General features: G+C 40.1%; 1 protein-coding gene across 4 annotated transcripts in view; it reads left to right on the plus strand.

Annotated features, from left to right (window-relative positions):
- inaD (inactivation no afterpotential D) overlaps positions 1 to 27,478 on the plus strand; it is a 217,280-nt gene that overhangs the window by 96,659 nt on the left and 93,143 nt on the right. For all 4 annotated transcript variants that reach the window (XM_071589098.1, XM_071589100.1, XM_071589099.1 and 1 more), the window contains one exon: positions 26,058 to 26,263. In XM_071589098.1, coding sequence (XP_071445199.1) covers positions 26,058 to 26,263 — 206 coding nt within the window. The remainder of the gene's footprint in view (positions 1 to 26,057; positions 26,264 to 27,478) is intronic.

Consider the following 27,478-nt stretch of genomic DNA (forward strand, 5'->3'; position numbering starts at 1 on the left):
ACTTATAGAAGGACGAACAAAATGTTTCGATAGCATTAACTGCGAAAATACATTAGCCGCAATGTTGTCAAATGTATCTATCTATATAAATAAATAATATGTATATATACTGTGTATATATATATATAATATATATATAAGCGACGGAATTTTAAAAACGTCATGGAATATCTTTTAACATTTAAAAAATAATTAAAGATGAAATTGCTGGGCCAGTATATCGATTGACAATGAATATTTTATGCTCTGTTTATACGACTCTCTTGAAACAGGAAATGTTATATTAGCAGTCATAAACCCTTAAACGACGTGCTAAAATTTTTAAATTAATAGAAAAGTGGTGACTTTTTCGAGTCTGAAAATGATAGCTGGCTTTCTTCAGTAATGCCGATGCCGATCTTTATCTTAGGTGCAAAGAAACGCTGGTGACATCTCCAAAATATTTCATTTTTTCCATAAGCAGTGAAGAATATTGTTTTAAGAACAATAGGCAACTCTAAGATATCATGAGGCAAAATTACCCTTAATTTAAAAGCCAAGATCGACTGGAGAAGTTGAACCCTTACTAGGCCCGCGCTTCCTTCTCTCGGCGCGTCTTGGCGATCCTCATTAGGCTCACTATCCCTCCTTCCCTTTAACATTCCTGCCCTCTCTTAGACCTCCCCCCCGTTACCTACCCCCTAGGGTGGTCGGGGCACGCGTTCTCGAGATTCCGGAGGTCCTCCCCACCATCCCACTTTTTAAGATTCCATTTTAAACCCCACCCGTCTCATAATTAAACTTCCGCCGGAGCCGGTCTGCCCTCATCGATTGCAAGAAGAGGCGCTCCGACGGAGTCAAGTGGCGGACCGTTGTGAGTCGGGGCGTGTGTGAGTGTGTACGGCCTTCTCCTTAATGGAGAGAGATTTATGCGGTGGAGCGTGCAACAGATGGCCCTCAAAATGTGGGTGGCGACGACCGCCTTCGGTGACGAAAGTGCCGTGCCCTCGAAGGCCCGAGGGCAGTGGCCAACCTGTGCACACCGAGTAGCGCCTCGCGGAATATCAAATGGGAATATTTAATTGTTCCGCCCACACGTTCCGAAGTGAATCGATTGACGGCGACTGCTTCAGGCATGCTGCGGAAGTGGACGGTTGCCATTGAAGTGCACCGTGCGACAGATCAGTCATTGCTAAACTCGATGTTGCTACTTAGGGAGTAGTTGGGTGGTACGGTTTATTAGAGGGAAAAAAATGCCTGTGCATACAAAGCCTTTTGTGTCGCATTACCCCTTTTTAGTTTCTGTGTCTGTGTTTATCTTTCATGGAACAGTTGGCTAAGTAAAATATCTGCTTGAATCATGCCGGAGTTGGATCTGGTAACATTTTTGGGGCCTGTGCCAAACTTTCAAGAGGTTAGCTATTGTAAATATTATCTTGGAAACGGCTCGAATTATTTCAATGAAATGTAGTGAATCTAATGTTTTCGGTTGCAAGAAAGCATGTACAAAGCTAATAAAAAGGGGTAGGTCTAGGCTCGAAGGAAGTTAACAATGATGCAGGTTTTAAAGCCCACAAGAAGACTCTGAATGTTTTCTTTTGCCAAATATAGGATACCATTACTTAGTTACTGCGGTAAGCATCATTGAAAAAGTTAAAAATAATAAAGCGTATTTACATAGAAGTGACTCCGCTAGTACTTTTGATCCCTTAATTTAGAGTAAACCTATCACTTTCGGGTGCGAGAAAGCGATGTAGCTAGTTTGGACTTTGGGAAATCGCATTGGTTTGGGGCATGGCAGAAAAGTTGATGTTTACTTATCATTATATTCCTCAATATCAAACAGCAAAATATATAGTCTATGAACGGCAATAAAGCTGCAAAATAAGCAAGCAGCAGTCAATGAATGGCAAAAGACTTAGCACTCACCTCGCTTTTACGATCAAAGCGCATTCTTTTAGGTACTAAATGCACTAGTAATGGTTGATTTTGTTTTGTTAAACTGCAAGGATAAACATTTTATATACTTTTACAAATAAATTTGTATTGATATTTTGCTTATGCTTTTCCTGCTCCTCCAACTTTTATTTATTTATTAATTCGTTTTATCTAATAATGATGAAGGGCATTGATCATATAATTAATAGAATTGGAAGTGATTACAGTATAATGTTGACCTAATCCCATTTTAGTTTACATAAACGGAATTTTCAATCAGGTTTTGCCTTAATTTCCCTGACTTCGTTCTGGAATGATATTTTCAGGTATTTTACTTCCAATTGATACCATTTCTTTTCAATTCCGAAATTTATCTTTTCTTCGGATGAAGCCGAATATCCGTTCCGTTGCTCTTTTCTTCTTAATATTTCCCCCGGAGTGAATCACATATCTGGGGAGTTCGTCGCAACAAAAGCTATTACCCTTCTCTACATTCCGCTCCTGACCCGCTCATGAGAGGTGTGATACGCTTCCATCGGAATCCGATGGAAACTCGGTAAGGCCTTAGTTTTTGGAATGCTTGGTCTATATTATCGTGTAAAAAACATTTCGGAAAACTGAGAACTCGCAGCAGGAACCATTTTGAGAAAACTTTATCGTTAAAGGTTTCGTCTATGCATGATTAAGTACCTGTGGAGATAGGTATCAACTTTCGGTAATCGGTTTTTGGCACCAATCATGAGATCAGGATTTGTGAGCATATAGATGGCATTTTTTTTCTTTTCTTGACTGATATATGCTCGTTATTAAAAACTTGACATAACTTAGTAGATGACTTTTTTTGTACATGATATCCCTTAAACCAGGAACTGAATGACATTATTAATAAACAATAGTAGATCGTAATGCCCCGCAATTGGCTACTTAGAGAGGATTAGTTTGGATTCAGGAAAGGGAAATGTGCCATACCATAGGAGTAATGAGGTCACTAGTATTGACGGACATGGATCAATGAATCATGAATCTGGATGTATTTGTTTGTTTTTGATTTCGAGAAAGCGTTCGATATTAACGTTATGTTGATGATTTGACATTAGTGACGTGACGACAGAGCCAATCGAGTGGAATTAATGAATACTCGTATATTGCAGAAGATAAGAGTAGATGGGAGGAATAGGCAACCTATCCGACCTCTGTACGTTCACCAGGCTGCTCATTGTAAGTAGCGTATGGAAAGTCGATGTGGGAAGAGTTAGGGGTAAATCAGAGGTGTCTACTCTATCCTGTGCGTTTTAACGTACATGTAAAGGAAATGGAAAAAATATATGGAAGTACCTGGAAATAGGAGTGAAAGTTGGTGGAGACCTCATAAAATCAGTGATTACGGATGGTTAATCAGTTAGCCAAGGGGTTTTTAATGCATCTGAGCACATTAAAAATCACCGTGATATATATGAGATGAGAATCAAAGTGAACAAAACGTAGGTTGTAAGAATCCAAGAAACGGCGGGGATGCCCCAACCGTAACTTTTAACGCAGTCATCCACTAAGTATACATTACAATGCAATAAGTTTAGAGATCAAAAGTCATTCGCCTTCAAGGTAAATGATTTTTACCCTCAGAAATTGTTACATTTTAGGTTATAAGGTTTTCGAGAAAGAGGATGACTAATTTAAGCTTTAAAGCCTGCGAACAAAAACTAGATTAGGTGGATTGATTACGCAGTTTCTAAACGTGTGCCAAGCCGTAATATTGCCTGACTGATGTTTCTTTTAATCTTAAGATATTATCCATGTTTATGCGTATGCATACCTACGTCTATTATGGCGTTTAAACGAAGGGTTCTTTATGATTAAACCTTGTATCCTGCAGAATGGTGATAAATCATAAAAAACGCGTTCGCGGCATGTGTTTCCACCCTGCAGGAAATTGATTCTGAATTTCTGAGTAGGCCACTCGTTCTGCGTGGGATAACTGATTTGAATGCTATTCGGGCCGACGTTATCAATCCATTTTCCGCCGTTTTTTGTGGTGTAGCCCCCTGTCAATAATTTGATAAATAACTGCCCCATGATTTTCAACCAGCTAAAGTCATCATCGGATTCTCATTAAGTATTTCTGCCATCGAGACAAGGCTATATAATCGATAATTTGTCTACATCAGCTACTGGAGTTTATTTTGCTATTGAATTGCATTTCTGTTTTGCCAAGAAAGTGCTTTTAGCACTTTTGGCAGATATAAAGTTCCCACAGCATACATTTTCAATCCGATTTTAGTAGCATAAGGTGATTTTTATGAGTAAATAAAGGTGTAAAAGAAATGTGAGGATGGAATATTACACGCGATCATTTAGCAGTTTGACCTATTTATCTGAACGAGGAAAATGATATCGAAAATAGAATATAGATTATCTTATTTTTCGAATTGCACGTGTTAAAATTTTATCAGGATACCGAGATAGTAGGAATCCATGCTTTGAAAATCCTTACAAATAATTGTTATAAACTATGACAAAAAAATGAAGTTATATCTAACATGACGAGGAAATCATATGGATAATACACATATCCGATTGGTAGCTTGTAAGGTGCCATGTAGATATATATGTTGTGCGCTTTGGAGAAATAACAAGTTTTCGAGTAATTTTAAAATGTAGCCGTGAAATAATGAAGGAACCGCTCTATTTCTGCTCTTCATATTCCAGTCAAAATTGGTCTGGTGTGTGTTTACTCCCTGCCACACACCCTTGTGGTCGCTTGCAGCGTACTAAAAATAAAATAAATAAACAAGAACTTGTATCATGAGCTGGTGGAATTCGGGATAGAATTCTGGAAGTACTGTCACTTGAGCAAGAGGAAATCAACCATGGAGCAAAACAACCATGTAAGAATACAAAGCGTCGCATATTACTTGTGATGAAATTTTGTTGTGAGACATGGAGACCTAAAGCCTCTAAAATGAAACTTAACTACCAAGGTTCGATTTTGTACGTGAAGAGGATAAAATAACCCAAGGCTCATAGTGTTCATCGACAGTGTTTCTCCCTCTTGTGCAAGTTGAGCAAATTCACGACACAAGGTGAAGGGAGAAAAACGCGAGCCTGCGAAAGTATAGTTCTTCCCCTCTTGTTTCCTTGGCCGACTCCCTGGCATGCGTAATGCTCAAGTCCCTTATGTGCGGCTCGCAACATTAAATCGTTTCGCGCTTCGCTGCAGTTACTTTTTTTTAACCTTTACTGTTTATTTTGTGCACGTGATAAGAAATATAAACGAAAATATGGCACTCGAGAGGAAAAATATATATTGGACGAATATATAAGGTGCATGCTATTCTTTCTTCTGTTTACGACGGGGCTGAAACGTTGCTTAGTTTCAAGTTTACTTTTTAGCTAGCTCTTTCTGCTATGCGTATATATTTGGCAATTTGTAACTGAACTCCATTGAATTAATTTACATTCCTCCGAACCATTTCTCGCAAGCTGAGCTATATTATTCTCTTTCTCTGATTGCCGAGTATGCATATCGATCCAACACGGATTTGCCGTCCAAGTGTTCGCTGTTAAAGCTCGATGCAGAGTGGTTTTCAATTTTTGTTGTCTAGCATTAGTTGTGGCGAGTTAACAAAAATACTTGCGCTCTTTCGTATCTATGGCTTTGAATTTGACTGTGATTTGTGTTTGGAATGCGACACGTGACCAGTGGAAGGAGTTTGGTCCGGGGGGCAGTGGGAAATAGAGGGATGTGGGAGGGCATGAACGGAGGACATTACTGTTATAAGGATGTTTGTTGAATTCTGGGGTGACTTAATCCTCAAAATATGATTTCATAGTCGTTTCTTTTCTAATATGGAAACGACCTCCAGCAAAGATTTAAGTAAAGGACGCTTAGGGGTGACTCTCTTTGGATTCAGAGCTACTAGCAACATTATTTAGAATTATGAATTTGTAAGAGAAATTGCGTAGTGTTAAAAATACCTAACGTACATCTCAAGGATTAATATTTATCGAGTCAACATTCTAGTGAAGTTGGGCGATTGAGGGGGTTAAAATTGAAATTCGAAATACCGGGAAGCATCTCTTGACAACACAGCTGCGCGTTTAACAAAGTAGACCGTGAAAAACATGAGTATTTGGTACTTTTGTCAGAAATGTTTTGTTTCATTCCTGCAATAATTTGTTAAACCTTGCCCACAAAAAGAAAAAAGTAGCTGCTTTCCCTCCTCATTACTCCAATTGATTTACTGCAATTCTTCTTCCTTCCCTAATCAACGCAAAATCCCTCATAAGATGGTTCATTTTTTCACACCTCAATTTGCTCAACCTTGAGTGTTTGTCTCTGTGCCCTCCCAATGACACGTATTCCACTATCCGTCTGATTCTCATTTTTCCCATAACTTTCAACGTGACCTTGTCATTCTCCTATTTCTCTTGACGTTTTTTCTCTGCATCCTTTTTCTCGCTTCTATCTGTTCGTTTGACATTCAGCATCAGCGTCCAGCAACAGGCTTTGACGGATCGTTTCCTCTCCTGGACTATATTTCCACTTATTCCCCTTCTCCAATGAATACGCACTTTCGCACAAGGTGCCATATTCTTTTTTTACATAGGAATTTTTTCCTATAAATATTATACCAATTTTTGAACAATTTTAGGGGCATTTTCAGAGTTAAACTTCAAACCCTTAGATGAGTTCTCACCTACGTCACCTTTAGGCTTAAGCGACATCATGAGCTAATTATCTTGCTTAAACCAAAAACGACAAATGATAGCGACAATAAACTGCCTTACTTTGCCGCGCTTCCTCGACCTATCTAAACAACTTCATTTTATTACCAAACTTCAGTTCGTTCTTTTTTTTGAAGTAGTAGAGTTTTTCGTATTTGATCGTTAATTATGGATACACCTGTGGAAATATGTTGAATTAAGCTCGATGCTTTGTAGTATAAGTTTATCTTTTTTCTTTCTAAAGTTTCCATTGCTGCGGCAACAAGTCGTAAATCTGGCAACTTTGTACTTTTAGCTTTCATCGGAATATAATTGTCTGTAATTTTTCGGTTTGATATGAGGACCAGGTCAGTAAATATAATTCAGTGAGATCGGTGTAAATAATTGATAACGTACAACGTAGCGTACTGTAAAATCGGCAAAAAATGTTAGATTAAGCGTACAAGCTCTGCTGGAGTCCTCTTGTAAGATGGGGTTGAAGTCGGAGTTTGCTCTGGTGTTTTATTGGAATTCAATCACAAACACCAATAACTTCCTTACTCCCATGGCGTGAAAAAGTGCTGTGGCCATAATTATTTATACTAAATCTCTTTGTACATCCCCTCTGTAACTTCCTGATCCCCTGTATCGGTACCTCGCCAAGGAATCTCTAGTAGTCGAATTCTAACGTAATTACACACTCCGCCCACACAAATCCCATCTGCCTCAGACTTTGACATCAATTCGTAGCTGATTAAAACTGCGAGATAGAGGGAAGAGAAAAGATCATGACTTGCCGTACCTGCTAAGAAAGCGATGGATCTAAAAAGGATATATGCTGACTGCGAGCAGACGATAAGAAAGAACGGTGTCTACCAAGAATGAAAGATTGGTGTTTCTTATCTTAGAATACGAATATAGGCAATTAAAACCAGGAGGGTATAATGCTCCTGCATGGGAAGCAGGATTAGCATTGCTAGAAAATTATTACTGCGGGTGGCGAACAGCATAGTTTAGTGAATCATTCAAACAAATGGCAAAACAAGGTCAAATAGTCAAAGTATTAAAATATCTGGATCATTTATTTTAACGGTTTTTGTTTAATACGTAGCTTATATTATTTATGGAATTTTTCGGCGAAAAATCTTAAAGACTTGATAAATTTGAACTTTAATGCTGAGCAAAGTTTCTTCCCACTACCGCATACGCGTATATAGTCACAGCACGCACATCTCAGGGAGCTCTTTTCTACACCTAGGGCCTCCAACCTTGGGACAAAAAAATGATTCCGGAACAACAAACTGCTCCGATTATTTGGAGCATTGAAGCGCAAATCATTTCGATGTCGAGATTCCCAGTGCATATGTTTACTAGCAGATTGTTTTTCCGCTTGCAAACTTCCTAGCTGGATTCCACCCCATCAAGGCTGAAAGTGGGTGGTCTTGAAGTGCGGTGTTGAGAGACTTACCCTTAAGTTCAGCGACGAGTGCTAAGGTGAATACTATATTCCGTTGATGATGTGGAGAAGTTGAATCGGCGGATCTGCGCGATACGCACCCAGGGTATGCTCGCCCTTGGTAGCACTCGCACAAGTATTCTTGAGTGCAGAACGTCTGCTTATCTAATGCGGGAAAACAGACTGGGAAAATAACAAATTTTGCCGGTGAAACGTATTCCTCTCTGACATTTGGCCCTTAGGTTATTATGGCCACCCTGAATCGGTTTTACGCAACCCCTCTCCCCCCACGATCAGCTACCGTTCCCACTCCCTCGAACACCCGGAATTCCTGAGTGACTGTGGGTGAGCCCCATGTCCACGGAGTCCCCTCGCGACTTACGCGGGGATGTGGAGAGAAAGCTTATGTCGGATCCAAACGAGGGGTTTGTGGCCGGCACCAATCAGACTCGCGCGCCGGTACGCTGTTTCTGGAGCGGACATATTGCATCGGGGAGGAGGGATTTCGCTCGCTGACCGGAGTTTGCCCCCACCCTTCACGCCGTCTCCCCTCGAGGGCATCCGGCAAAGCCTCTCGCAGTCCCATGCCCACACGTTCATCTCTCATTCATTGTTTGTGTGCAGTGCATGAGAGCCGCGTGTTCTTCAGGGGGTCGTAATGAAATAAAGAGCGTAGCCCGTATCTGATTCTCTGGGTGCCTCTTGGCGCGGGTCCCCCCGGGGGCGGTCGGGTGGGAAGCGACGATGTGGGCGAACGCGGTGGGCTCGGGATGTAGCCGCGGCGCTCCTTTCCACCGCTGCGCCGCATTGGCGCTGCAGTCTCCAGGGAATTGACCTCATTGTCTCCCCTCCCGCCGTCCGCGCCTTCGGGATCTTCGATCTGCCGGCGCCGCCGCCGCCGCCGCTTTGTGCTTTTGCGACGCCGAGGGAGGGGTGACCCAGGGAGTACAGGGGAGGAATGGGATGGCGGGTTGGGGGAGGGGAGGGGGGGAGAGAAGGAAGGAGGATGAGGAGGATTTGCACACACTGAGCGGTGAACGCATTCACGACTACCCACTCGACTACTATCATTATAAAAAGATCTCACCTTTGCATTACCTCGCTTTTTCACGGCAGGATTGAGCAATTTATAACAGGGAGCTTAAGTAAGCCATTTTCTGTTGGGAAAAAGGTTACACTGAGCTCCACATTATCCACGCGTCGGCTTATCCGAGTTCGCGAAACAAATTAATTAGTAACAAAATCTCTGCGTGAAATGAAAAAAAACATTTTATGCATCTTTAAACCTCTTTGGTCTTGAGCATTAAATGTGCTTAAGCACTGTAAATGTTGTTTCAAATGGAGAAACTTCTGTTAATGTTGTAATTTTATTTTCGCTTCCTCAAACATTATCCACCTTTCCTCACCCTCATTATTGCGGATAATCGAGAGTTTATTGTTTTGGAAAATTAAAAAGAATGAAAGATAGAGTCAGGTTACCTACAGCAACATCGTTATTTTATTATTTTAGTACCCTGCAAGCCACCTCTAGGATGTGTGGCAGGGGGGTGAATACACACCAGTAGAATCCTAGGAGAGACTAGATTGTGACTGGGTAGAATAGCCTTGGAAAGAATTGACAAATTATGGTGGGTTTTTGACCAGTAGAGCTACGTGTATCACCATGGATAACTTCTTGGGTGGTGTGTGCTGACAGAGAAAAATAATTTAAATAATTTTCCTCGGATGTGTCAATTATCTTTCATAGCATTTCCAAGATTTAAATGCGAGAAAATTAAACTAGCGAGAGAAATTTTAAAGGTTAAGGCCACGTGATAAAACCCTGGTACGCAGAGAGTAGTTTTTTACGATTCGGCAATCTGGCCGTTGAGTCAACAGAATAAGCGTACGTTTGAGGCTTTTAATATGCGAATGCAGAGGAGAATAAAAAAATAAAATGGAAGAAAACAGAAATTTCTCGGCTTGGTAGAGGAAGGGAGGTGAAGTTTTTTTTTGGGAGAAAATTTGAAGAGGACCTCCGGCAGATGAAGTGCCAGTGGACTGTAGAAAACTGATACAGAGGGCAGTGGAAAGCGAAGTAGGGAGAGTAAAACAATGGGAATTGAAAGCCGAGAAAGCATACGGATTCGAAAAAATGGTACGTGGGTTGTTCAATAAGTCCTGAGGAAAAAACAGAAAAATAAATTATTTTGGATGGATTTTTCAAAATATAGTAATCTACTTCTAGCTTGATGTACTTTTCCCCAGCGTTTCTCTAACTTTTTTAAGCCGTCCGAAAAAATAGGATTTCGGAAGTTCCTCAAAAATAGGAATGTGTTGGCGATGACCTCCTCGTTCGACGTGAACCGTTTACCAACAAGCCATTATTTGAAACTTTGAAACAAAAAAAAGTCACTGGGGGGCAAACCTAGTGAAAACTATGGATGTTGTCGCAATTCGAACTTTAATTACATGTTTTTCGCCATCGAAACTGAAGACGTTTGCACATTGGAATGACATTTTGTTGATGGAAATGAAACATTGTCTTTGCCAAATTAGGACGTGTTTTCTTGATTTCTTCTCTCAACAGTTGCAATAACGAGGCATTATAATCTCCTTTTATCTTCTGTCCTTTCTTCAAGTATCGATTTAGATGATTTTGAGTGCATCTCAGAAAACCTTAGCCATTACCTTGTCGGCCAATTCCACCGTTTTCGCCTCCTTCGGACCCGGATCATCTTTAGAAACTCACTGTTTTGAGAGGTTCATTGTCTTTGGAGTGTAATAGTTTGTCCATGTTTTGTTCACAACTATATATTGACGAAAAAGCTCGTCAGGATTACGACAGAAAAGAGCCAAACTAGACTACTAATCGACTCTACGACTGCGTTTACTGCTGAAATTTTTTCGCACCAAATTTTTCGTGCAACATTGAAAACACTCTACCTTTTGATGTGCATTTAGTTTCAACTATTTTGCGAATTTTGATTCGTGGATCAAGCTAAACCATCTCGTGGTTTTGTCCATCATTTCCGAGTAAGTCACTTCCACTGGACGTTCAGAACGATGTTCAACATCAGTGAATATTCGGCTACGTTTAAACTAATTTTCTCAAAAATAAACCGACTCACGCACAGGAGCATAAGTGCCAAGAATTTCATCCACCTCTGCTTTGATCTTTTTCGATATTAAGTCTTTGAAATATAAGTGTTAAATCACCGCACGAAACTCATTTTTCTAAATAAACAAAATTTATTTTCTTCAATCTATTATGAAACTACTATCAGGAACCTTAACAGCAATCTAGTGAAAGATGAAGCTTACTGAAAGCAAACCTTTTCCTATACTACGAGCTCAGTTTCCTTAACTTTCTAAGGAGTTATTGAACAACCCACTTAAATGATAATGCAGGGTGTGTGAGTATTTATTGTTCACATGGTGTGTTATCAGTGGAACTGTGGTTTGTTTCTCCTCCATCAAAAACCTATCCCTACCGGTAGTTCACTAATTAAATTTAGGCCGTTTTACCCGGGTACCCATTAAATTAGGACAGTTTTACTGACTCAGATATCTGCAAAAAAATCACTGTTGAGTTGTGTGCCAATAGTAAGAGAATTATGCGAGAAGTTTTACGTGGAAGAGTTTAGAACAGGCTCTATTTCCCTTCATGATTTGTGTGCAGCTACTAGTCAGAAACTAGCATATCGTGAAGGCTTAATTGTTGGTAACATAATAGCGCTACTGTGCAAAATGCAAGGAAGATGTTGGGTAATGACAAAGCCACATAGTTATAAATAGAATCGCCACAGTTATAAAGTATATTAAGGCACCCCTGAAATTTTAATTTACAACGAATATCTATGCCTTCAAAAGGACGAAGATGAAAGGTGTTGCAATAATAAGTCCCTTCAAGTGGACAGGTGTAGTGTACAGAGTGGTGTACAGGCTCTTATCTCCATGCGTAACACGACCCAGTCCAAGAGAAAAATAATTCGGAGAAAGGTAGATTGAACCCTGGTTAAATTTGGCGCTATTAATAGAGAGAATCGTGTCTTGTGGTGCATACATTTCTGTATTATGTTACGAGACTGTACATCAGGATAGAAAGCTGTTTTATATGGATTTTTGTAACCGAAATGGGATTTTAAAACTCTCTTTTTTTCTTATTTTAGTACCCTGCAAGCCACCGGTAGGATGTGGCAGGGGATGAATACACACCAGACTAAATTTGACGATTATATGACCCTACCGCAGTGGAACGGTTTTATTCTGTTCCCTTATCGTCCTTTCAATTTATGCAAAAGATATAATCTGTAATTTAACCTTCTCTCCGTGAGTGACTTCCCAGCTCAGCTGCTCTAATATTTTGGATACGCTACTAAGTTTATCAAAAGTTTTACAAATCCAGCTCCTCTACGCTGCACTCGATCCAATTCAGCAATTAATCCAACTCCGTGAGGCGTTTCAGACATTTACTGAATGAAATGAAGTTTTTCAGGCATTATTCCCCGTATGTAGCTTATTGGGAAATGTATCGAAGAATTCATTCCTAAATAATTTAGAAGTAAATTTGCGGAAGAGTTTAAGAAGCCTAAAATATTTGGTGCCTTTTAGCACGGGAAATGATGCACATATTTTGAAAGTAACGTCAGGGTTTGCGTTTGCATGCATTTGGCATATTTTATGCGCTGGTGTGAATCAATTTCCCCAATTTTACATTCGTCGGCCCACCTTTGCCCCTATATTCAGAAAATTAAGTGAATGAAGTCGTTATTATACCATAATGAAATATCATTCTGACAGTTTCAAAGCAGAATGTGTACCTTCATTCTAGATACATAAAATTGGCGTGGTACGGGGTGAGTATCAATTGTTCGGGGCGAGTCCCGCTACCGTCCGTTGCTTGGCAACGCTCCTGCTTCGCGGCGTCCGATGTTTCCCGCTCCCCAGGGGCCCTGAGCACGCAAAGGGGAGGGGGGTTGGCGGGCGGCTCCGCGAGAATACGACCGTCCCTAGATTACACAAAAATCTTCGGTCAGCGGCTGCGGAATATATACTCAGATTAATTAAGCTGGGGTATGCAATTGGCGGGCTTCCATAGTCTCACTATTCGACTTTCCGGAACTTTGCCTGTGGAAACATTATTCCGCTGGATGGCTAGTGAATAAATGCGTTGATTGCAAACAAATCCTGAGTGGGTACTAGTATATTTCTCATAAACTTGACTTTTTCAGAAGTAGCCTTACTGGGACTTCATGCTTTATATGAAAGAAACAATTTAATCCGCAAAAGTCTTTTACGGCATAAATTTGGATTGAATCATTTGCCTGCTCTGCTTAATAAATAGTATTTGAAGGTGGACTATTATTTGAGACGAAAAATTCTCCAAAAAATAAAATGTTTCATAAAATAATCTCACATGGGATTGATTTTGAACATAAATAATGCTGAGAACAATCACATTTTAGTTATAAAAATAAAATGTTAACTAAATGTATGCCAAAAGCTTTTTCTTCGATGTGCATTTTAATATTGCCTATAATTTTTTGAGTAATGACAAAATTAATATATTCGTTTTTTAATTCAAGCATTAATGGGATGAGACTAAAAAGAGTTTCGTTGCCATTTATGTGCAATGTGTTAATATGCTCTTTCGAAGAAAGAAATCAAAGAATGATCGCAAACAACGTGTGACACATATCTGGCTCTATATCTTGTGACATTCTTAGACAATTACTGTTAAACGTTCTGTTCTCCATTTTCAAAACGATCTACCTCAATTCAAAACAGCATCAGGCATCGTGGATGGTGAAATCGCTTCATATGGAAATTAAAATTCGCAGAAATCGCTGGAAACAGATTTGTGACCGATTGCGGCAGACCATAATTGATTCAGTAAATATCGCACTGGTCACATAAACTCGCGATATTTTGCAAAATTCGCGATGAAATTCAATAAAATAATATTAATTATTAAACACATCGTGACTAAATTTCAAAACGTGTGAATAACAAATGAATGAAATACGTCTAATCTGTAAGAAATGTTATCAACTTTTTAAATTCCATTCGATTATTTTTATTATCACGACTTAGGTTTCAAGACAGCACTTATCCCTATAGACAGATCCCTATGATTAGCACTAAAACGTTGAAAAATGGGGCATGATACCAAAATCATCCAGTGGAAACGTATCATGGTGAAGGGACCCTTCCTTGATGGGGAGGAATTCCACTCACAGTAAATCCTCAAAACGTTATTTTCAATAATGTCAGACTTAAAATTTTCGGACTCTACTTCCTTTGTACTTATTTGTCCCAGCATTCTTCTAAATTCTCTAATATTATCTCGTCTTGATTTTTATCCCACTTTGGCTCGGGTACTCCAACATATACAAGGTCAGTCCCAAAATTAGTAGGACTGAGTCGATTAAAGCAATTTATTGCCAGAAAGGATAAATTCACTAAATCGTCTTCACAGTAGCACCCTTGTGCGTCCACACACCACTGGCAGCGGGTTTTCAACGCCTCGTACGCCTTCTAGAAGGCGGCGCCCGGAATTTTGCTAAGCTCCCTCGTAACGGCCTATTGTAACGCTTTCACCGAGCCGTGGTGGCGTCCTTTCAGCACGAATTTGCGGCTGAGGAAGACATCCGGTGGGGCATTGTCTGAAAAATTTGGATCCTCACTCACATGGTCGAGAAGTCCTTGGCAAATCCCCGTGAGAATTTCCTTTTTTTTAATTATTTATATAACCTACAAGCCACCGCTAGGGTGTGTGGCAGGGGATGAAAACAGACCAGAATACTTTTTCCTAAACATGACCCTACCGCGGTCGAACAGTGTTATTCTGTTCCTTTATCGTCCTTCTAATTTATGTGAGAGATTTAATCTGTAATTTAACCTCCGCTCCGTTAGTGATCGTTCGTGGAAAAAATGACATCTTAAATCCATGACTTAATCTCTCTAATTTTACTAGCATGATCTCTCCAACCGTAGTACGATGGGGGTACTTATACATTTTCAACCTCACTGCCAAAGAGGCAGCATATTCTAAAGGAGGCCTAATCCATGACAAATAACATTTTTCTTTGACCTTTTCATCACATTTACATAGTGCTCTTCTAATTAATCCTAATATTTGGTTAACTTATCCACATATTCCCCGTACATATTTCACCCAGGAGAGATTGTGAATGATGGTAAAGCGCAGCTATTTAATTGAATCTACACAAAGGCTTTCTTAAAATCTAGTAAAATCGCGTCCACTGGATCATTGCTCTCTTCCGAAATAAGAATATCATGAACAAGAATCCCAAGTTGTGTCTCGCAGGATCTACCTTTTCGGAAACCGTGCTGATTTTTCATTTATAACTCCAGATTATCGAGGTGTCTCACGCAATCGAACTAGCAACTACATACTGTATATGTTCCATAACCTTGCACGAAATGAATGTGAGGGAAATGGAGGGAAACAGGTCTGTAATTAGTCGGTTACTCCTTGTCTCTGTTTTTAAGTATTGGTTTTACGTTAGCCGTTTTTCAATTTCTGGGAACCTTGTGATCTATCAGCTACTTCTCAACTATTTTTTCTAGATACGGCTCAATTTCCGAAAATATGTCCTTAAATATACGAGCGGGTATTTCATCGGGCCCAGAGGATTTATTAGGCTTGATATTTTACAGCAAACGTTCTATTCCATTATATGATATTTCAATTTTGGGCTTCGGTTAACCGGCACGATTTGGCTAGATATCGGAGGTATTCTGCGAAGTATTGGTGAAGACGCTTTGAAAGAGGGAATTAAATAAGTGAGCTTATTCCAAACTGCTGTTTACTCTTTCGCCTTTGTCATTGTGGAGTGAATTGACGGCTGACTTGTTTCCCTGAACTTCTCTAACGTATGACCAAAATGCGTTTCGATTTTCAAATTTTCGCTAATTTTTTTCTTTTGAATTCACTTAACGCTCTCCGAAATTCATTCTTAGCATTCGCCCAGGATATCTTATCATAAGTGGTATTATTCTTTTTATTGCTAGAGAATTCATCTCTAATATTTTTCCGTGTTCCGTGTAATCTTTTATAAATTCACCGAGAATGAACTTGTTGACTGCTGAGCGCGTGATCTCAAGGAAGTAATTCCACGTATCCTCAGTATTTCGGTGATTACTATCTTTCTTAAAACTAGCAAATTGATTCTATAGTACACAATTTAGGCCATTATAGTCCCCTTCTTTAAAGAAGTAAATTTTCCTTTTAGGCTTCTTATTTCGGACTTCATGTAGCGAAAACTTAGCATTTACTGCCCTGTGGTCACTAATTTCTTTTTAAGTTACTATAGTTAGGACTTTTTCGGGAATATTCGTTGCTAAGAAATCAAGAATATTATCGCTCCTAGCCGCATCCTTTTGTTCGTTTGAGATAACTCGCTGCGCTAACTTCGCACGCACCTTCCTCATTCCCTTCCCTTTTTTCATTCACCAGTCGTTGCACGTAACTTTTGGGGATGCCAAGTTCATCGGGCACCATGCAAACTCCTAATCTGCAATCCCTGTCAACAAAGCCTCTCTTCGAGTCTTTCGTCTCTTTTTGAGGTCAAAGGTCGTCCTGAACGGTCGGTGTCTTCTCTACTTTCCGGAAACAACCTTTGCCGCTTAAAGACACTCGATCTTCGCATGGCATTATCACTATAAGCTGCCTTGAGCATGTCCATGAGTCTCATCCCCATTTTTGTTCAGTTTCACAAAAATTATAATGGCGTAGCGTTGTTTCAATAACTGGCTCATTACGGAGCGTAACGAGGTCACGCTATAGAGGTTTCGTAAACGAACGATCCACACACCGCAAAGGTTGGGAGCAAACTGCCACCAGCCTTCAGCCTTTCCTGTGACTCTATTTTTTCGAACCCAGCCAGAAAAACCGCCGCCTTATCGTCCGTCCATCCGGGAAAAAATGTCATTTTTCTTATCGGACCGAGAGAACTGACCTTGTTGTTCCTCGCCCTCTTTCAGCTGGTCTGCTCTTCGTTTACTCCTTCCCTTCCTTTGGCTGCTTTCCCGTCTACCTTCGTCATTCGTTCCGTCATCGGTATCCGTTCTGGTCTAGCCTCGTTTACGTACACGCGCCCTGCCCTATCCTCTCCGGTCCCCTTATCACTCTCACTCATATGGTGCCGCAACCAACGAATCGCAACGGGTCTTCTTCCCCTCTCCTGCTCACTCTCCGTGAAAATCCTCATTTCCCACCCTGTTCCCATCCGACCGGTTTTCAACAGCCGCCCCTGCATCAGCATCGCCGTTCGCAAACAAAAAAAGCAAACGAAGCGCACGAAAAAACGCACTGAAAACGTTGACGCTCGGCGTGAAAACGAAGTCTCTGTCCGCCCCACCCCTTCCCCCGACTCTTCAGCAACCATTGACGCGAAGCATTTGCCATTCACTCGGGTGCACACAGTTGGTGCCGCGTGATATCTCCACCCCATCCTCCCTCGCCACCCCCCACCCGCGCCTGGAGGGGTATCCAGAGTCGATTGTTTCGAGCCCGCCTCGCTCTGGACGCCGAGCCAGCCATCCAGCTATCCGTGAGTGAGGCGACATGTCGCCACTCACGCCGACCGTGCTTCGGAACACAGGGGAGGTGGGGGTGTTGGCTCCACTCCTTTTTTATCGATTCCATTTCAGCGGCGTAACTTGTTGGAAACATTTCGTCTTTGACGGTTTAAAGAACCGATAAGCACGCTGCAATTTACGCAATTATATTTTGTTACCCAATGGCCGTAGATGCGTTGCAAAGCAATAGCATCAGGAGGCAGTGAATGACAAGCGAATAACAGAGGTGGAAGGGTGCATTTTTGGTGTAGGGAGCGGAGTGGAAGGAAGAGATGGAGAGAGGACTCAACTCAACGTTGATGAGAAAAGTTTTAAATGCTTGGAAGGAAAGAAATATTTCTTTTCTGATGGAAATCAATGCCAAATGATATTCTATAAATATATATTAAACGCTAGGCGTAAAATTTGTAACATGTACCTTAATCATTTGAAAAATATGCAATTTTTTTGTGAGCTATTAAACAACAGTGTTACGACTTTATTTAACACGCTTAAAGTTTTCATGCGTTTTATAGGCAAAGAACTTTTCCCCTACACGACTTATAAAAATTGAAGGCATGTTGAGATTTTAAGCACTTCAATTTTCCTGTGTTGACTTGGGATTGCATGTATATATTTTCATGAAACTAAAATAATACGTTTTTCTCCTAAAAATCTGTGTCCCGAAAAATAAGTATCTTCCATCATAATTAAAATATTGTTTTTACCAGCGTCGCTCATAATTACAGTACTCATTATATTTCCTCCAAGAATCTATGTTAAACATAAATTCTTTAAGGGAAAATTTCGGGAGAAAAAATGAGTAAAGACCATTTTTAAAAATTTAAATGGTAAATAAAGTTTTTATTCAGAGGTTGCATGGCAAAGGTTTGAGAGAATTCGATGTTATTGACATTAAAGCAAGCCCCTTCATCATGTATTCGGCGGGAGTAGTTGGGGATCTTGGGATGGACAGCCTCACCATGCATCGCCATCATACCCTTGAGGCTCTCCGTCCTTTCCGACCGCGGGCTCCGCGATTGAGGACCCTTCGGCCAGCGGCATCCTTCGGGCCGATCTTGAGAGCTCGCCCTATTATCCGGAGCGTAGCCGAAGGGAATCCGCCAATGATTCTTTTCCACTTTCGGAAATTGTCCGACCAGAATAATTTATGCGAACGTTTTTCACTAATGGCGGTGAGAGAGTATCCGAAGGGTGTTGGAGGAGAGATTCGGGATAGCTTGTGTGTGAGTGCGTGCCCGTGCTTTGATTTGAAAAAGCTTTCAGTGTAAGGGAGAGAGGTGGGGGTGGGATGGGGCTTTCTGTGGAAGGGGCGTTAACCTCTCCTCGTCTGTTTTCCCTCTCGTCTCTGGGTATGACATGGGCCAACGAAATTGTTCACTGCAACTGGGGTATCAATTTGTGGCAGAAAGGTTGGCATTCGCTTTGGTAGCCGCGATTACGGCAAGTCCGAACAGCGATAGCGAAAGTTTGCCCAAAGAATGATATATATGCCGCATTTTCCACTGTTCAGCTTTGGAAGTCTTCCTTCCATGGGTTCTCAGGCACCCTTAAGACTATTAATGTGACGTTCATAGAAACATTTGAGGAAATGGAGAGCCTGGATTATGCTTAGAAACAGATTGTATGAGATATTGACAAACTTATGGAAAAAAGTGACAGGGAATAAACTGCACACCATAAATGGGAATACGTGGCCTTGGCCATCTATTTTTGAAAGCCGAGCAAAGGCGGTTGTGGCACGTTTTGAATTAGATCCGGCTATTGTTCGTTAGCGCATTCATTCTCATTGACACCCGAGAAAGAAACACCACTTTGCGATCAATGCAACTTCTGACTATGCTGAGACTCCTTATCCTGACAGATTGTGGGAAATATCATGATGGCCTGTGATCCTAACGGTCAGTTAAGTTTTCGAAGGCTCCTGAAAACTGTTGGGAGATTTTGTGGTTATCTGCACCTTGACGAAACTTTACTTTAAAAGACTCCCATTGTTACGGCGAACGTAGGTCAAAATTTTCAAAAATAGAGCGCCTTAAGACAGCGATTATCAGCAACTCTGAGGTTAAATTCTAAACATTTGCTCCTCTAAAGTTGCAAAAATTGTGTACTACACTTAATCAAATCCCTGCGCCTGATTATTGAGAAAATTTAATGTGGTTGATCATATGCTTATCAACCTAACGTAGTTTACACACTAATGCATTCTTTACAGTTCTGATTGAAAGGTTATGCATGATGAGCAATCACGCCTAGTGACTAATGCTTGGTAGTGTACAACTCTATTATATCACGACTATGTTCATTTTAGAATAAATGGCGCTCTGGTACAGGGCGATGGGATGGGGGGCTGTATGCCATCGGTGAGCAATGAAATCCATAATGTGTTTCTCCCACGGACGATGGAACTGCACCCCGTGGGTTTTTTGCGAGACATGGCCGCGTCCTTTGCATTATTTTCTACCGCCACCGCCACCAAAGGGTCCCTTGAGCACGCTTCATTTCATACATCCGTAGCACCGTTGAAGCTAAAACTGTCCAATTTCATTCGTTGAAGGGCGAGCGCTTAAATGTGGATTCTGAAAAGCCAAAAAACGAACTATATTTACTTATTTACTCCATATTCAAGTTTTCTCCTCACAAAGTGTGGGGAATTTACGTATCGAGGAGTAATTTGCGGTATTTAATTCCGTTAAAAGTCATTTTTTCCGAATTATTCGACGGCAAGTGTGCGGCAAATAGAACTTCAAAGGTTGCAATTCATAATTGATTGTTGGAGGATTGATGAGTATTTCGAAAGTTAAGTTCATACTATTTAATTAAAATATAGCCTGTTTATGCTTTAATAGTGACGGTTTGATCTTATCATCGGTGAATTATAATTTTTGTGACAGAATGGAACGATAGATGATAGTTTCATACCATTTGCATCTAAGTTGAAATAATTTCAAGATTGCATTATTGTTTCACATTTTCTATTAGGTCGTAAAAAAAGCATCCAAAAACATTTTTTCTAACCATTTGTATTTCAGTAGATTCTTTTATTAAGTTTTATTCACGCCAAGGGCAGACTCCGTGTTCTTTATAATTCTAAAGAAACATCTTTTAAATCTTTTAAATGCATATAACGTAAAGGTAAATACTCATTGATTTAAGCGATGAATTAGGTACTTGCTTCTTATCAAATTTGTATGCAATATTGTCATAGAACAGGTCTCATTTCGGTTTTTCATCCACTTCTAGTGCTTATTAAAAAATAGCCGTTTTTCCGGCATCATATTCAGCAATTTCAAGTAAAAAATCAGACTCAAACGCTGTCAAAACTGCCGAGATTTTGATAAATATAATGCAAAGATAAATAATTTTCCCCATAAATAATTTCATTCATTAAACCCTTTCCACAGAAGCCTTTACAAAAATTTTATATTGTCATTGGTTCATTACCTCAAAAAATATTACGTTGATGAAAAGTTTGTAAGTCTTTAGGTTCTTTTCGATCCATATGCATTATTTGAATAGTCTCTTAAGGAAGAGGTATTTACCTCTGTCGCTTTTTTTCCTTCTTTTCGAAGCAATTATTAATTTAATTATATATATTCGATCAATTAATGCTGAAGCAGTATTCTGTTTCGTGTTTATGTGCAGGTATAATTTTTGTTTTTATTATTACTATTATCCTTAAGTCAAGGAAACCGTGCATTCCTACACTGCAATTCTTTAATCTTCACTTAAAGAGTCATTCGAATCTATTTTCTCCTCTCTGTAGGTGCATTATTTTGCCGTTGCATTTTTTCCCCTATTCTTCATACTTAAATCGGTTTGGTCGGTGATGGTAGAGTTCACCCAGTACTAAGCCTGACGGCGTGTGAAATTCACACATCAGGGTAGGGGGCCAGTTCCTTTCCCTATGCCGGTTATGGTTTCCCAGGAAGATCTGGTGCCCGAAAAATCATATAGCTTGGGTGGAGTTTCAGGTGCTCAGAGACTTGCCCGGGAATTGAACCCGAGACCCTCCGGTTAGTAGTCCAACTACCCCCTGGACTACCGCGACCCACAAACACACACACACACGCACGCACACACACACACACACACACACACACACACATATATATATATATATATATATATATATATATATATATATATATATATATATATATATATATATATATATATATACACACACACACACAGATATGCATACATTACGTTATCGTCGTTATCCATCAGCGTGCCTTATTTATGCAGCTTGTTGTAAATAGGGGTTTTTCAACATCCATCATATTCCTCCAGTTTATGTCAGTAATCCGTAACACATTCATGAACTTCCTTTCCATTTCCCTGAAATCCTAACTGATATTTAACAAGTTATTCGTTTGAACTCATCTTCATCTGTGTCTTAGGGGATCAGTATCACTTCTTTGCTTTGTAAGAAGTTTATGCTGTGATCTCACGAACTGCTGCTTTATTCTTTTTCGAGATTGTTTTTAATGTTGATGTAACAAAGTTTTCTGTCCAAACTCTTTATTCTAAAATGTTACATTCAACTCTAAAGAAAATAGTTCTTCCAATTTTTCCTTAACTCTTAACGTAATGTTGTGATGATACCCATGTATTTTATTGCAACTGCTCGCCAAGTTGTACTCGTATTTATAGCCAATTTTTATCTCGCTGCCTGATATTTTTGTCGCTACTATCCTTATACGCCACATCCTTTTCATGATCCTTAAGCCGAATGATTTATTTCATTAATTCATATTTCCTCTAAATATTCCTTAAACCTATTCTCAATCTCTATTGGTTCTAGCATGTCTTGCATGTTAAGTACCAATATTGTCTCTAATGGTGTGTATCCTTCCGTATTATTATTTCATGCCAATGTTTTTACCTTCTTCTCTAGCGTTTCCAATTTCATCGCCTCTGAAATCCTTCGTTACCTTCGCTCTCATGGTTTACTTTTGATATTTTTTTACATTTTTCTTCCGAACTCGAGTTTTATTTCTTCCATTGTTTTCCATTCTCTTTCGTCTTAATCATATATCGTGTAATTTCCTATATATGATTACATTCATCAATTTTTATATCCATTTCATTAGCTCTGCAATTGTTGTAATCTCTAGCACGAGTTCTGAAGAAAAATATTTCAGCATAATTTACCTTATTTACCCTCTCTTACCTTTATATTAGTTTACTTTTTTTATTTCTTTATTGATTCATGTTGATTTTTTTTAGTTTTCACGTTTACCTTCTTTCACTCTTTTATTGCTCTTAGAAGTTTCATTTTATAACTGCTAAATTATAATATGATTAGATTTAAACAGAACTAAAGATGTATCCAGTTGAAGATCGAGGGCGTCATTTTCTTTGTGTAATGACATCATGAACCGAACATTTTCAGTGTCTGCCATAAATAAACATTATACTTGTATGTTTGCATTTTAATGTATGGTACCCATGAATGAAAAATAATTTCGAAGAAATAGGACAGAATAACTACAAAAGATTTCTTGAAGAATTCTGTGCATGTATTCTTGTCTTCTCCGTAAGTTATTGATACCGATACCTCCAGTGTTCCTTCTGGAATTAAGGTGCTTCGTATGTGTAGACCCGAGCGCAAAGTCTGCTTGAATACAGCGAGATGCGATTATTTAAAAACTACAAAGAATTACTCATACATTGTCGATTTATTCATTATTTGTAGTTCGATAACAACACTAGGGGAGGTAGATGGGATAGGGATAGGGATGCGGTCAGGGATTATGAACCAATTTCCGTTTCAATCATCCTCAGGTGGAGAATGAGGTGGGCTCTTGATATTTTTCAGTGACTCGCAGTAAAGGATCGTCAGAAGTTACTTGATTCTTGACTTACAGATTGCTCCATAAAATGAACTCCCGTGTGAAGTGGATGCATAGTAATAACTGGTAATGGTGACGCTGGTTGATGGATGGTGGATATGTGAAACGGGCACCAATTTAATGCTGCTCAATATTCTAAGTTGTTACCGCATGGTGGGCATGTCCTTCGATTTGGCACCATCTTCGGATGAGCGCTCCCCCTTAGCGGAGCGAGCGTCCATAACCCCCCGAGGGTCTTGTGTGGGCGTGCGGTCGCCGCGGCATCGCTGGCCGTCTTGAGAGTCTCCGGGCGACCCCGAAGGCGAAGAGTGGAGGGCATCTTCGAATATCGGGCCGAGTGGCGGTGCGGTCGGCGGCCTCCACTCCTTATCGATTGGACCTACCACCTCTCCCCCCTTTCGAAGAGTGCGGGACCCCTCGCGCCCCCCTTCGCGGCCTCCCATTGATTTCTTCTCCCTGCGCAAAGACTATTTTTTGATGAGCAGAGGGTCCGACCCTTCCTCGTGGCTGCCACTCGCAAAGATGAAGGGAGATCTGACCAAGATAGAACTGAGTGCAGACAAGAAGAAGACTGGAGAAAAAAGATAATAGAAAAATCGATATAAGAAAAGTGTGAAACTGAGGTAATGTTGAGAGTGGGACCAAGTAAAATAATTTACATTCATGACGAAGGCAATTGGATGATTAATTTGAAATGAATAAGTGTAAACTCAACTTGAAAAACACATTGAAAGAATGGTTGAAGAATGACGTCCCAAAAGTAGTAGCTATCCAGTTTTAGCCCTAAGGATGAAGAAATGCAGGGCCTCCTAGTAATAGATGGAACAGCGATTCTGATTAGGCCCAAGAGACCTAAACATATTACTGGTGATAGTGATGATGACCACGGGAATGGAATACGTACTTAAATTAGTTTCCCTGCGTAGGCGGTAGGATCATAACCGGTGATAGAAGGAAGAGGGCCATACAAAATGCATTGGCTGGGGAAAAGACGACTTCCTCTTCTGAGAAGTGAACACTAATGGCAAATAACATAAGAGTGGACCAAGGACGTGAATCAATAAGTCGTCCATGGGTTAATTTTCTACGGCTGTGAGGTACAGGCTAGGCAAGTAGCAGTGAAAATAAGATTAGAAGTTAAGAAAACATTGTGATGCAGAAGATTGTGAAAATGGGGTGGATCGGCAGCGTTACGAATAGGGGAGAAATGTGAAGAGTGGCCGAGGGGAGAGACTTATGGAGGACACTTAACAGAGGGGAGTGAAACAAATTGGACATTTAACGAGGAAGAACAGCTTACTGCAGGAATAAACGACGGGAATCACTAATGAAAAAAACCTTTCGAGCGTGGCATAGAATCAACTACAAGAAGCGAGTGATGGCAGACGGCAGCGCGGGCAACTGTGCATAAAACGGGAGGCTGGCAAGGGAGAGGGCTTGGACGATCGCCAAAATTCAATCCTAGGAATGAAACCCTAATGGCGATTCGGGTCCGACCACGGGAAGTCTCCTCCTCCCTCCATCGAAGCGAGAAGGCGCTCTTCCGCGGTCATATTCGAAAATGAAGGCTATTTTGGTTAGGTCTACCTTTCAGTATCTAACATCTCCTTAGGCGTGTTGTTCATTTTATGAAATATGGCCTGAAATAGTGAGCAGTTTTAGCCTTACTGATTAGAATTCATTTTTCTTTGAGAATGTGGATAGGGGTAGATGAGGGGTAAGATCGAGAAACACCTTTGATTTTCGAATATATTTATAATCCGAAATTCACATATGTTTAATGTTGATAAGATCACAGCCGTTTTGCGGATGTACCAATCCGTTTCAGGTGAAAAGTTGTTGTTTGAGTAAACGATTGTTTTTACACTGAATAAGTAAAACTACGCATATTTTCGCACAAATTTATTTCGGTACCACCGGTTTCGATGCATAGGTGAAATCATCAAGTATCCTGGCATTCACATAGTTTACTCATGTTGGTACCAACCCCTGGTTTGAATGCGATTCTCCAATTGCCATATTCATGTTTTATTTTTCACAACCATTTTGAAAATATTTGTTGAGTGTCGTAAATGAACCATTCTCGCGAAAAATGAAGTTTTAATTGGAGCATTTTAATGTGGCGTTTCGTTCAAATCTCCAAGAGGTCCTAAAATAACGGATAATACGATCTAGAAGGCGCACATACATAATTTGTTTGTGTAACACTACTTATTATGTCCATGAATATACCACCTGTGTCTTTGTCACCAGTTTGTGCCAAGGGTTGTTATATCAATATTCTTTATCGTTCTATTTTCGGGTAGTTTGCATTTTCGTAAGGGATCCTATTGTTCTCTTCCCGGACTGCGCGAGTACAAAATAGGATTGATTACTTATCGACGTGTCCATTTGCCAATCAATTTTCCTTTAGTTTTCGCCGTGTATTGCTGCATGTAATTTTTTTCCTAGTTCAATTGAGCGCATCTATGTCAATACTCAGGGTCCGCTCGTCTTTCTGACCATTCTTTTTTCTTTCTGTCCTCTCGCAGTCAAAATCCAGAAGAAGTACGCCCCGCTGAAGACGCCGGGCGTGGACGTGATCGTGGCGACACTGGAGCGTGGCGGTTGGGGCCTCGGGATCAGCCTCGCGGGCCACAAGGACCGTAACAAGATGGCCGTGTTCGTCGCGGGGATGAACCCCAACGGGTCGGCGGCGAAGGAGGGCACCCTGCAAGTCGGCGACGAGATCCTCGAGGTAAGTGAACCCCTCCACCCGGGTGACCTCCCTCTCTCCTCGACCGCCTCTCCTAAAGTCCCACTTGAGTGATAGGTGCGAAGTCAGAAAAAAAACAAGTTTTCTACTGGTTCCCGTGATGCATTAATCGTAATAGATTATGTATTAAATCGAGCAAACGTCAGAATACGTGCTTGTTTTAACTCACTGGGAAAGTTCGTTTTCCTGTAGTGAGCTTTAGGGAAGTAAACTCACTTAAGTTAAAAGTAATATATTTTTAACTTAGTTGATTTAAAATTTAAAACGTGATAAAATTATTTCCATGTTATTTAAATGAACTCAGTCAGGTTTCAATAAATTCCTCAAGATAATTTAATGAAAATATTTTTACTCCTTAAAAAATTCAGCTAAGGAAATTTTACCGTTTCTCAAAGAAAAATGAATCCTTCTCGAAGCTGACTAACGGTAAAATACTCTAAATAAGCAAGTAAGTGGCTAGTTTAAGTTGCATTTGAGCCGGTTAGCCTTAGATATGCGTTTGTTCCTGGTCCATTCCTAGCCAGGGTGAATAAGCATGCCAAATAGAACGCTCTTTGTCTTCATGTTTACTAATATTTATTTTTAACGGAATAATCATATTTATGTAGTCAAAATTTCAATAATTCCCTGGCCTTCAACACATTTGAAAGCGTAGCGTAAAAATTGTAAAAGGTTGTTTTTTTGGCATTGCTCGGCAATGAATGCCACGAGCATGGCACGCAGAACGCGCTTTTATAATAGCAGTAATCAAAGAAAATTGAATCATGATAATCGAAAATTTTGGCTGCTAAGAGAGAAATGCTCCAGGATTATTCCTGAATTCTACAATTGCTAAAAGAATCCGAAGGATAGTTTAAAAGATCATGCAAATTGTGTAATAATCGATTTTTGCAGCGTGGCTTAGTATTTGAAAAATATCACATTGAAATTAAATTTAAAAATCTTCGCTTTTCCACATTTTTATGCGGAAAAGCAAAGAGTTTTAAATTTAATTTCAATATGAAGAATTTCCACCAAGTGACGCCAGACTGTTGTGTTTTAAATATCACATTTACAAAAGTAGGTCGTGACAATCTTTTGTGATCACAATTTACCTACCGAAGTTTCAATCGCCGCGTAAGATGGTAGCTTTAAGGCATCAAGTAAGACATTTACCAAACCCCTAGAGAATCTTCCTGATGCAGATTACCTAGATTA

Source organism: Hetaerina americana, unplaced genomic scaffold (genome assembly GCF_022747635.1).
Source record: "Hetaerina americana unplaced genomic scaffold, ioHetAmer1.1.p SCAF_33, whole genome shotgun sequence".
NCBI lineage: Eukaryota > Metazoa > Arthropoda > Insecta > Odonata > Calopterygidae > Hetaerina > Hetaerina americana.